Below are 13,019 nucleotides of genomic sequence, written 5' to 3'. Positions count from 1 at the left end.
AGACACAGACACCAGTTAAAAGTAAATATCGAGAGAGGGTGGAGAATGCAGTCTGCCCTGCATTTGAACCCTGGCAGCCTGGCATCTGTGTCTGGATAAACTATAATGCGGTGGTGGGCCTGGATTTGCTCAAACCCGAGGGTTCCCTTAGTTAGGCCAATTCTGATCCTTCCCCCATCTGCAAATGTCCCCTTGCCCGTCGGCTGAGTCTCAAACGTGACGCCCGGCTCTCTGCAGAGCCCAGATCACAGCTGACTTACTCTTGCTGCTGCCGACCGAGCTCGACTTTGTCTGTGCAGACTGAGCGTTGCGTTGCGCTGCAGCAGGCCCGGCAGGAACAGAGAACTGCTCTGAGCCTTTCTCTTCAGATCGCTGCAGGCACAGTACTCGGTGCCTTGCGACTAGCTGGGCTGTGAGGGCTGTGCATCCTTCCCCTTTGACCTGTGTCTCTGTGCAGAGCAGAGGATCAGCAGTTTCTTCACAGTTGCTGCTTTGGTAGCTGGGCTTAAGGCCAGGGTTAAAAGCACTGGCTGGGTCTGGGCAAGCTTCCAACTGCCCTGAATCTCACTTTGTTCATCTCTATAGTGGGGCTGCTTGTGGCAGCCTTGCTATCTCTAGGGGCTTCTAATGAGATGCCCAGGCATCGATCCGGGTCTGGAAAGCTGGTCCCTGGCACATCCTCACAGCAATCTGGATGTCATGTTCCTGCTCTTATGTCTGAGCTCTGTCTAAGTGTCTTTGTGGAGAAGCCATCCTCTCTTCTTCTCTTCCCCTGCTAACCCTGTCCTGGTAACGGTCATGGCGGTCGAAGAAAACATCATTGCTTGAGGGTGCAGTGAGAACTGTGTTTACTGCCTTACTTCAGAGTTACAAGTCAAGCTGCAGCTAGTACTTATGCTCAGGAAAGCATGGAGGCCTGGACTGAGATATGCAGAACGAGGACCTGTTTGGGCTAGCAACATGACCCAGCTGTGGCCACGAGGCTAATGGAGTAGGACATTATTGGTCACTTGGCTTTCAGAGGCTGGCCATTGCAAAGTGGTCCCTGCCAGGTCAGGATGGGCTATGAACTGGTCTGTGGTCCTCTGTTATGGCTTACAGCTGGGGCTAGGGGATGGCTGTTTGTCATCGGAAAGGCTGGAAAACGACCAGACGGTGAAGAGCCATCACTTTTCCACTGGACTGATGGGCTGAAAGGCAGGATCTTCCCATGATTTCTGGTTTCTTGTTCCCAGGAGGATCATCAGCTCCAGATCTTTGGCGGCTGCTCTGAAGCACACAGTAGAGGTTTAGGAACTCATTGTTGGTACCTGATACCATGGCCCTGGATGGCCTCCCTTGGCTTCAAACACCGGGACCAAGACTAGGAGAAGGGCGGTCATGGGAGCATGGAGGTCAAAGAGAAGGATCTGACCACGAACTGGAGGGAAGCGCTGAGCTTTTCCAGACCGAAGGGACAGGAACCAGAATGGGTGAGACATAAATAACTAGGGAAGACCGGGAGAGTCAGAGGCATGCCGGATGGCCTCAGCTTTTCAATGACATAGGGGACAAGGTCATCAGTGAGCTTCGGGGTTCAGACTGATAAAGGGATATGAATGAGCTTGTAATTACCAAGTTAGACAGCAGTTATTAACCAGCTGTCAGAAGTAGTTAGCATTTTAAAACACTGTATTATAGATATCGACTGCTGTTGGATATCTGATTACTATTGGATATCTGATAACAGGTACCAGAATTGTCATGAGGTAGAAATAGCCACTCTTTTCTGTAGTCTGTGCATGCGCGTGTGCATGCTCAAACACACATGAGGACATATGTTTGTATGGGTGCATAGGCATATATGTATGTGTGTGCACATGGCGTCTTCCTCCGATGACTCTCCATTTTATCCTCTGAGGCAGGATCTTTGGACCCAGAGCTCACCGCTTTGGCTAGTCTCACTAGCCAGCTTTCTCTGAAATCCCCTGCCTCCGCCTTCCAAACACGGGAGTCACAGGTGGACTTCCTCACTAGTTTAGCATCTACGGAATTTGCTTTGGTTCTGTGGCTCCGACCTCTGGCCCCTACACTTGTGTGGCAACTTCTTTGTCTGCTGAGACATTTCCCCAGCCCTGGCTGCTGTTTTATAAGTAAGGGAACCGAGAGCGTGAGAAGTGAGGTCCAAGGTCACCCAGATGGTACACAGGGGAAGCAGTGCTCAGATTCCCAAATCTCTACCAACACCAAAGCTGTCACAGCTGAAAGGAACTAGGCCCAAAGCGGACCTCACCTAAATGGGGGCTTTCGGGTGGACTCAAAAGTGTGAATTTTTTAGTGTAGGATCATAGGGTGGAGCAGGTTGCCAGATTGCCTTCAAAGAAACAGAAAGGAGAAAGAATTGGAATTCAGGGGGCAGAGAAACGAAGAAGAGAGTGTTCAGGCCGACGATGAGGTAGGGTCAAGGCGATAGACACCAGAGGGTCTCCACAGTATGGGCAGTATGGTGTGTGTGTGTGTGTGTGTGTGTGTGTGTGTGTGTGTGTGTGTGTGTGTGTGTGTGCGCGCGTGTGCATAGGCTAAGCAGAGTGCTTCTGTGGGTGATCAGATTGGGGAAGAGTTCCCCAGGGATATCGAGCTGGGCCCGTGTCACCAAGGTAGTGATATCTGTTATGGTTAGAGAGTGCTAGAGGAAGAGTCAGCCCATGCCCACGAGGTCAGTGTGGCGTGCTCGTGGGACCAATGGGAATACGAGTTAGGAGAAGCTGTGCGTTGGCATTTGGGGTGACTTGGCTAAAGACAAGTGCCCGAGAGGTGGTGACATACAGCAGCTATGAGGGTGTAATCTTGTTCTGGGGAAGGACAAAGGGAAGAGGGAATTCCAGACCCACTTACCAACCCTCCACCAATCCACTCAGGTGTTGAGCCTATTTCCTCCCAGGCACTCAGGCACCCACCCACATCCCATGCATCCTAGACTCCCACCCCCACCCATTCATTTACCTTGTCTGCCATCCCAGTCATCTTCATACCTGCCTTTTCACACTCAACCATTTCATCGTCGCCATTCATTCATCCTCTCCCTTGACTCATCCACATACCCCACCCCGTCTACCCATCAGTTCCTTCATCACACACGAGGGCGCCATCCTTGTTATCCCTTCTCCTCATCAACGACGAATAGGTTAACGTTGATTGTGTGCTGAGACCGTGTTATAAATATGCTAGCTAGCTGGAATACATCATTACAATGAGTTTCAACTGTTCTTAAATTACAACTATTAGAAAACGTAAATTATACACACGGCTCACACTTATGATTCACATTGTTTTCGTTGGGTAGCAGAATTTATGCTATCTGTCATCCATCCATGTCTCCTCATCTATCTAGCCGCCCATTCGTCCATCCACCTATCCATCCATCGACCCATTGTTCACTCATCCAGCTACCTGTCCATCACTCTTTCATTACTCCGTACCAATCAGTCATCAATACATATCCATATTGTCTATCCATACATCTGTCTATCCATACATCTGTGGATCCACTCATCTGCTCAGCATTCTTTGGTTTCTTCATTTATCTATATCTATGCATGCACACATCTATTCATACCTACATGCATCCATGTATACATTCACCCATCCTTTGTACAACCATACATTCATCCATACCTACATGCATCCACTTATACATATGTACATCCATCCATCCTTCCATCCATCTGTTCTTCCACCCATCCATCCTTCCACTCATCCATCCATCCATCCATCCATCCATCCATCTTTCTATCCATCCTTCCACCCATCCATCCTTTCACCCATCCATCCATCCATCCATCCCCATCCATCCATCCATCCATCCATCCATCCTTCTTGTCCATCCATCTTTCCATCCATCCATCCATCTTTCTATCCATCCTTTCACCCATCCATCCATCCATCATCCATCCATCCATCCATCCATCCTTTCACCCATCCATCCTTTCATCCATCCATCCATCCACCCACCCATCCATCCATCCATCCGTCCGTCCGTCCATCCACCCATCCACCCATCCATCCATCCATATATACATATTTACTTGTTTGTCACTGCATGTAGCCATCCATCCATTAATCCACCATCTTTAAGTCCATGACTTAATCCATCATTCATTAGTTCCTGTGTCAATCCATCCATCACTTACCAGCCCTGCCTCTACTGATCCACCCATGTATCCATCATCCGTCCCCCATTCGTTTGTTCCTGCGTCAATCCCCCGCATTGTTTTCCTCCCTTCTCTCGTCTGCTCACTTCCCTTGTGTCTCCATCTCATAGCACATATCTGTGAAAGAGAGATATTTTTATCTATCGTGAGTCAGAGGCAGTAGTCGGAAGAATGGGGAGACCAAGGCTTACACGGAAGGAACTTGCCTAAGGTGGGACAGATGGAGCTAGGCTCTGTCTCTATCAGATCAGGGATCCTCATTTCTCACGTAGGCTGCTTTTTCACTAGGTATCTTTTAAGATAAAAACAATCCTTCAGGGAAACATGATGTGCTTAGGTTTGGGGTGGGGGTGGCTCTTGCAATAGAGGCCTAAGAGCTACTATCCCTGAGGCGACCACACAGTGTGGAGCAAGTCAGCCCCTTTAGAAGCCTCTGGGAACCTGTCCCCGGTGGCTGACATGAAAGGGTTATCCTTACACATTCGATATTTGCAAAAAAAAGAAAAAAATGTGGGTTCTTTCAGATTCCAAAACTCATTTCCATGACAAAACTCTTGGGAAGAGAAGATGAAGGGCCTGGCTTTTGCAGAACAATCTTCCAGCTGTAATGAGGGCTGAGGATGGCAGTGGGGAAGGGATTATAATTAGAATATGAAATGGGGAAAATTAATCTATTCCAGGCAACGGTAAGAGGATGTTCTGACGTCTCATAGCGGTTCTTAGGCTGTTGTCCCCCCTGTGTTTCTTCTGCATGTTTTAAAGCACGCAGGAGGCTGTGCAGTGTGAACAGTGACTCTTGGTGGCGGGTCGGGCAAATCGTGAGGTGTGCACAGGGTTTCTGCCCAGCTGCTGTCCCTACGTGTGCATCTCTGGGAACACAAAACATGTGCTTGTGTTCACGCGTACGTGAGTTCCACCAAACACTTGCAGGTGCATGGTGTGTTTCTGCATCTGGCACCCCCTCCTGTCTTGTGTGTCTGTACTCTTGGCTCACTTCGGCATGTCCTGGACAGGGGTGAGAGTGTGAGTGTTTTCCATCTTGTCTGTGAGCGCATGAACACGGGAAGGAAGGTGGCCCTGTTCTCTCTGAGGGAAGGGGTAGTTCTGTGACCCTTAGCTTATTCAATCTTCCTCCAGAATGAACAAGGAGAAGAGCAGGAAGAAGTCTCAGTCCTTTGTTCCTGGAGGCCAAGGAAGCAGAAACCCCCCCTCCCCAGCTCTTTGGATGACCCCCCTTTCCCCTGGACCCAAGGTCTCTGCCCAGGACAGATCTGACAGAGGTGGGCAGACAGCCGGTGTCCCTCTGCCTTAGCCCCTGCTCACAGCCGTTCAGCCCAGCATACTCAGAACAGTGTGAGGTGCCCAAGCCTCTCCAAGCTGAGGCAGAGGGAACAGGGTGAGACTCTCAAGGAGCAGCCCACCATCCAAGCCCTTCCTCTAAGCCAGAGCAATCTTCACTCCGGACTGAGGCCCTCTTTCCTGCATGTCGCCTGATGCGTGGATGAGCGAATGGGTCTACTTGTGAGACTCTCTGGTGACCTCACAGGAGTTCACTGCCCTGAAACCTCATGCCAAACTCTCCGACAGGGCTTCCTGTCCAAGGCCGTCATCTACTGCTCACTCTGGGTGACTTTTACCTCTCCCGAGTCACCAACACACACATATCAAGCATCTGCTGTGTCTAGGACTCTGGGCTGTTGGTGACATGGAAGGATCTAGAAAAGCCTTGGTCCCTGTTTACGGGGAGGTTGGAGCATGATTGGGAAGCAGGCAAAGCAAGCAGAATGACACTTGTGTGGTCTCTCCCCATTGGGCGACTTGCCCTCTCCTTGTGTATCCTAGGATTTTAATGGGAGAGAGGATGCTGACTTCAATTGACCACTGAGATCCTGCGTAGAAATCATGTCACTCAGAATGACACAGGCACATTCATTCGCTTTTTTTTGTCACATGCCCACCGTATGTATGTATGCATGTGTGTGTGTGTGTGTATATATATATATATATATATATATATGTATATATATATTATATATGGGTTTTTTAATATATAATATATATAATTATATATGGGGTTTTTTTTCTGCCTGCTATCTATATACTAGTCACAGTTTCATAATATCTATTGCACAGAATTTGGGGGGACATCGTCCATTCTGGTCGTTTCTTGTCCCATGTCGTTACGTATTATTAATTTACACCACCCCGTTTAGTTACCATTGTTGTAGAAAATGTCTCAGCTCCCTGGTTAAGCTCCTCCTCCACGCACAGCTTGAGGTCCCAGATCTCTGGGATCATCAGTGAGCAGTGCACATGGTAAGGGAAGGAGTGATCGAGAGGACGAGAAGGTCACAGGCTGTGGGGAAGAGAGGAGGTGGCAGCAGGGGAGGCTGGCTGAGCCACAGAGGTGGGGCTTGCCTCCTGGAAGGCTGCTGTGCACTGTTCTGAGGGAAGGGCTTGGATAGACGTCTGCTCCCCTGAGGGAGTGTGGAGTTCTGCATCATGCATCTGCACAACTGCGCCCGTGAAAATTAGCCCGGCAGAGAGAAACTCGCACCCCCATGCAGTGACTGGTGCAGCCATGTTGAAATACGAAGGAGGGAGAATTCATCAGGCCATAGGCTCAGCTCATTGAGGGTCCATGCTGCCTTCTTACTGTGGGATTCTGGGGACTAGCAGAGGCAATTACGTCCTCATATAGAACACTTTCCAAGGTGTTTTCCTCAGAAAAAACGAGGCACAAAACAATATACAGGGTGTTATAATTCGAAAGATGAAGTTAAGTATAGACATGTAGCCCTAGGCATGTACGACCCTCCAGATTCTTGTCCTGACCCAGTGGAGGCCATCTTGCCCAGAAGGTTGTACTTCCTTGTGTCCCCTAAAGGCAGGCCACAGCAATGGCTGGTTGTTGCAGACAGTGGAAGGCCATCGTTTCTTGTTTCATGCTGAGACTGACCCTATGTGCATGTGTGCAGATCACGCCTCAGAGCCACCATGGGATGGAGCCGAAGTGAGTGTTCTCCTTCAGCTCTGGCCAATGTCCTTACAGGTTAACCCTCAGATCGCTCTCTCTCAGAAGTGCATGCGTGCCTCAGTCTCTGCTCCTGGGGGAATGCTATCAAAACTCCGAGTTCCAGGAAAAGGGACGCTGGCGGCATGTGGAGAAAGCTGCTCCAGACTGTCCCAGGACGAGGGGACCACTGTCCTATCTTCGGTTCATGGACGAGGAGTTTCAGAGGTTGAGACATTAGCTGAAGCTCGTACGTTGGTAGCTGCTGCCAGGGCCCAGGTTTCTCCCCCAGTGCCTGCTCCCCATGGTGGGCAGTTCTTCCAGCATCCAGAAGTGCCAGATTCTCCAACACGGGGTTGTGTTCCCCCGTCAGTTCCCACCACACTCCTCATACCTGTGGCCCCAGGTAACCTTAGAGGCTAAAAGGAGTCTGAGGCAGAGACAAAGCCACTTAGGATAGGGAGATTGCAGAAGGCTTCTCTGAGGCAGACTGCGGTTGATCCAAGGCAATGGACTTCAAGGTCCTTCCCTGGCTTTAGCTGATGGCCTCAGTCACTTTGCATAGAAAAGTCATTTGGATGCTTTGAGGGGTGGGCAGCTCAGTGCCTGACAAGGCAGCCTGCTGTGACAGCCAACAAAGGGCCAGCAGCAGAAGACACTGCCTGTCATTGTCCTGTGTGTGATTGATGGTCCTGACTGAACAGGGGCCAGTGCCCCTGCTGGAATGGAGCCTTAGGCATCCTGGACTCCAATTCCCTTTGCCTCAGCACAGTCTTCTGACTTCCTCGGGCTACAGGTCTGATTCCCTCCAGGAACACTGTAATGAGAGCCGCTTCTCTCTCTTTGTTCTAGTTTGATGGTGACAGTGCCTACGTGGGGATGAGTGACGGAAATCCAGAGCTCCTGTCAACCAGCCAGGTGAGTGCCTGCCCCCATCCCTGAGGAGCTCTGAGCCTTGGGCTGGTGGAGCCAAGATGCTGCTGGTGTTGAGGTAGGAGGGCTGCAGTTGCTGGAGTCATAGGACATGGCCTACTACTATTCTCTCAACGTTCAAAATATCAGTTGAGGCCTTACAGAGGGACGGTCAAACCAGGACTACAAGGCCAGCTGTAAATGAAGTCCCCAGCTACTGTTGGCTTACAGTGGGCGCCACTGAGAACTTAAAACTCCAAGTGTGTGGCCTGCATTTCCTGTGCGAGGGATAGGTTTCACGACAGTGAGTTCTGGTGTCCCTTGGTCTCTGCCACTGCCTCCCTCCCACACAGCACTTGTGGGGACCCCTGGAGAGAGAATGTCTCCACACAGGTGAAGAGATTCTAACCCTCACACAGAATCAGTTATCTGAGGCCACTGAGGAGGCTTGTGGACAGAACCCAAAGGGCAGAGGGCAAAGTTTTCCTGGCAGGTCCTCTTCAGTGATCCAGACCTCTGGGGCCATAGACGGAAACAGATTTTCCACAGGAAAGAGAAAGTTAACATTTCTCTCACCTGCAAGCATCCTCGAGACAGACTATTACCAGGTCCTTACTGTAGACTGTGGCAACAGAGAGAATGGCTCTCCTAAGTCAGGAGAGCCTGCAGGATGCAGCAGCTAAAGGTGCTGGATGGGGCCAAGGAGTTTCCCAGCTGCTGGGAACTGGAGGAGCTGGAGGGCAAGCCTGGCCCTGCTCTTGACCTCTGCCTCCCCCACAAGCCATGATGATAGGTTTACATTTTCTGGCTGCGGAAAACAAAAGCCCATTCAGGCATAATGTACCTGATTCTGTGGCAGGTCCCACAGGGTCATAAATGAGTAAGATGCGGGCTTGTAGCCCATGGAGAGCTCTGCTAGTCCAAGTAGCAAGGATGCTGATCCTGGGGTGCCACGCTCCACCCCTTCTCTGACCCGCCCCTATGTGAGCAATATGCTGCCATTGCAAAGCTGCCCTACAGACTGGAGAGATGGCTCAGTGGTTAAGAGCACTGACTGCTCTTCCAGAGGTCCTGAGTTCAAATCCCAGCAACCACATGGTGGCTCACAATCATCTGTAATGGTATCCGATGCCCTCTTCCAGTGTGTCTGAAGACAGCTACAGTGTACTGATAATAAATCAATACATCTTTAAAACAAAACAAAAACAAAGCTGCCTTATGTTGCTGTATCGTGTGCCAGCCTGCAGGAATGATGAGCAGGACTCCAAGTCCTGGGGTGTCCCAGGGACAGTGCTTGGTTGTCCAGAATCAGCTTGTCATCCCAGGAGATCAGAGCTCACTCTGAGCCTCTTTGAGTCATTGAACTTGGTGGCACGCTGCACTCTGAAGTCACAACCAACCTCTCACCCCCTTAGAGAGCTGTTAGTGGCTTCCAGTTCTGAACTGGGGCCAGGACTGTCTCTCCTGGCACCACTTTGTTTCAATTTCTGGCTCTCGTCACTGTCTGCGGTCATCTGCCACGTGTGTGATGACTTAGATGGTGTCTGATTTCCACACAAGACCATGACCTCTGTGGCAGGAGGCTGTAGTCCCTGAACTCCATGTACTCCACGGAGTTGTGGGTGTAACTCAGAAAGCATTCTAGGAACACTGGTGTGATGTGTGAACATAGCCTTTTTATTTTTCCTTTGGACCTCACCTTCCCTAATAGGAGGGCAGGGTAGTGGAACTTCTGATGAATTCTTCTAGATCTTTTTGCTGTCACTGGAGGGTCTGCTTAACTTAAAAGAGACGTTAGGTAGTGATACTTACATGGGCCTCCAGCACTTGGAAGGCTGAGGCAGGAAGATAGTTGTTTGAGACCAGTATTGGCTACCTAGTACAGCAATACTCCATATAATAATAATAATAATAATAATAATAATAATAATAATAACAGCAACAATAATGATAATAATAATAATAGCAGCAGCAGCAGTTAGAATCTTGTGAGAATAAGTCCAGCCAGTTGCATAAGCCAAATTTAATATCAGCAACATAGCAAATGTAACCCTGAAAACTTCTCATAGGATATCTTTTCTTTTTTTTTTTAACCGCAAAACAAGGACCTCACAATACATTCGCTAAAAAACTACAAACGTGTGTGTAGTTTTGGGTTGTATTGGTAGCCTGAGGTTATTTGCATGGTAAGGGACAGGTTCCCAGAGCAGCAAGTCCAGAAGCTGTCCTCTACCCTCTTGAGGCTTAGTCATAGAGCTGGTCTGTCGCCGCTCCCAGCTCCTTCTGTTGGTCAAAGCCAAGCACAGGACAAGTATAGCTTCAAGCAACGGGAACTAGATGCCAGCTCTCGGAAAGAGGAACTGTAAAATGCTGTAACCCTTTTGCAGATGGCCATGTGGGAAACAGAAGATAAAAAGTTTATGCTGACCTTGCCAATGAATTAACGCAGGTTTTTCAGGATGCTGGCCTCTGATCTTTCAGGGCAAGAGACGGCCATTTCTCTCTCTCTTTTCCCTGGAGTCTGTATTTGAATACACTCACGTGCAAGTCGCCCACACACAGGCACACACAGACGCAGACACACATACTTCCTTTCACAGGGTGTTGTCTTATCAACTATAGGAATTGTACTGCCCCAGTTAACGTAGGTCTCAGAGACCAGAAGATGTTGTATGTCTTGTAAGTACATTTACATCCCCCAGGTTCAACCAAGCAACAAGGTTCACTGGACACCTTACATTCAAAGGCCCTGGATCTGAGAGGGAAGCCGTTTCTAGCAAACACTAGCTTCTAAGATGTTTCAAGTAGCAGCCCTAGGACTCGACCCGATAGAGATCAGTTCTCTCCTGACTGAGAGCAGACCCAGAGCTAAAGGATCTGAATGCCCAGGTTGCATGATCTGGGAAGAAGGGAAGTCTATCTGGGAAAGGCTAGAGTTCTCACAGACCTGGACTCATGTTCCTAGCTCTTCTGTGTCCGATAGGGGCCAGATGTCTCTCTTCAAGTGATGGTAGTAGCTTCCTACTAACAGGAGGAGTGACACCTGTCTCTTGGGATCCTGGGAGAAGTAAATGGGGCACGGATATGGTTCCGTTGAGACTGTATCAGAGACCCTCAACAGTTTAACGTACCCCGGTCCAGCTGCTGTGGCTGTTGACTGCTGACTTATCTAGAATATTGTCCTCTGACAAATGGGTCACTCTGCAAATGTGCTCCCCACCCACATGGAGGATGCATTCTGGGCCAAGCTGCAACCTGCCCTTTTTCTTATTCCCTAAGCTCCATGCTACTTCCTACACTGAGTCTCTCAGAGAAGTCTCCTCTCAGGCTTACTTTGAGCGAATCTAAACTAAGAGCCTACACATAACACCAGTGTTCAGAGAAGCCAGTCACGCCTTATTTCTATTGTCTTGTTCCCATAAATAATGTTCTGGTCACACGAGATGAGCGTTTGGTCAACTCTGTATCAACACAAACATTGCTTCCTCTGTGGGAATCCCCTAGACATCTTGGTCCAATAAATAATGTTTGTCCCTTCCAGGTACTGCAAATGTTAGTGCGTCACGGTGCCTTTCTGGCTGTGGGTATTTTTCCAATTTTATAGCTATAAATAAGGTTTACACAAAAGTTCTCAGGGCTATTTCTAAGAATTCGTGTGTGCACTCAAGTGCTCATGTGTACACGTGTATGTGTATACACCAGTCTGAGAAGGAGAGACAGACAGATCTCTCTCTCTCTCTCTCTCTCTCTCTCTCTCTCTCTCTCAAGAGAGAGAGAGAAAAGGAATGGGAAATGGGTTGAGATTGATGACATGAGGTTTGCTAAAGCTCTCAGTAGCAGGAGTGGACACAGGGAGACTGAGGGTGGGTATGGGTTAGGCAAATGAAGGATTCTAGATTATACTAGAGGCAGAAGAAATGGAGACATATAGATGGTCTGAGATATGACTTTGAGACTATTAGATGTAGAGAAAGAAGGAAGGAAGAGAGATGGGCAAGTCCTGGGATGTAGCTTAATGGGATGGGACTTGGGCACTTGACATTTGAGAGGCCCATTTAAAGGCAGTTACATGGCTGTCCAGGTCTGGAGCCATCATGTAAATTGTGACTTCTCGGCCTGTGGATCAAAGCCCTGGGAGGATAAATGAAACTTAGGAAAAGAGAAAGCACCAAATAATAATTCTCCTACCCCACCCCCATTTTTGTTTTGACATAGTCTTTCTGTGCCCTTCCATAGAGCCTTAGAAGCCGTAGGCAGAGTGTTTTGAGGATGGAGGGAGGGTTAGGGAAAGATGGTGTTGGATCCACAGCTCCTTTCCTGCCCAGAGATGATAAAATTAAAGTCAGGCAGAGTAGCACAGAACTCTAGAGGTACAGACAGGCAAGAGCATTACACATTCAAGGCCGGATTCAGCTGAGTAGCAAGTTCAAGGTCAGCCCGAGCTGCACAAAACTGTCTTTAACATTTTTAAAGGCAGGTTTTTAATCTATTAAAGATTTAAATGGACTGAGAGAGATCATAAGTGAACCAATAAAACCACCTTTAATACACTTTCCAGTTTGGAGCAGGAAGACACTTCTACTGGAAGCTTTAGAAGAAAAGGTTTAAACACTAGATCACCCACTAACTTGAAATGACGTTTGCAGTACCAGGTCACCAGAGCGGAGAAGCAGGTGAGAAACTGGGCAAGAACACTCACAGTTGAGGACCAACTTCCTTAATACGTAAAGGCTTACGAGAAATCAATTCCAAACCACAGTGAAGAAGGGAAGGGAATCTGAGGCAATCGTTTACGGAAAGAAAATGCACAAAAGAAAAACTAAAGCTGCCATTTTTTTTTTCATCTCTCCGGCTGATAACAAATCCCAAGCCTTGATGACACATTTCTTCAGGAAAACACATTT

General features: G+C 48.7%; 1 protein-coding gene across 4 annotated transcripts in view; it reads left to right on the top strand.

Moving 5' to 3' along the window:
• Positions 1-13,019, top strand: part of Tox2 (TOX high mobility group box family member 2) — a 123,952-nt gene that overhangs the window by 37,344 nt on the left and 73,589 nt on the right. For 3 of the 4 annotated variants that reach the window (XM_032904898.1, XM_032904899.1, XM_032904901.1), the window contains exon 2: positions 8,056-8,121. In XM_032904898.1, coding sequence (XP_032760789.1) covers positions 8,056-8,121 — 66 coding nt within the window. Of the gene's footprint in view, positions 1-8,006; positions 8,122-13,019 lie in introns of those variants that run through there. The other variant, XM_032904900.1, reaches the window with a different exon arrangement.

Source organism: Rattus rattus, chromosome 5, assembly GCF_011064425.1.
Source record: "Rattus rattus isolate New Zealand chromosome 5, Rrattus_CSIRO_v1, whole genome shotgun sequence".
Lineage (NCBI taxonomy): Eukaryota > Metazoa > Chordata > Mammalia > Rodentia > Muridae > Rattus > Rattus rattus.
The sequence above is the reverse complement of the archived record's forward strand: the minus strand, read 5'-3'. Positions and strand labels throughout refer to the sequence as shown.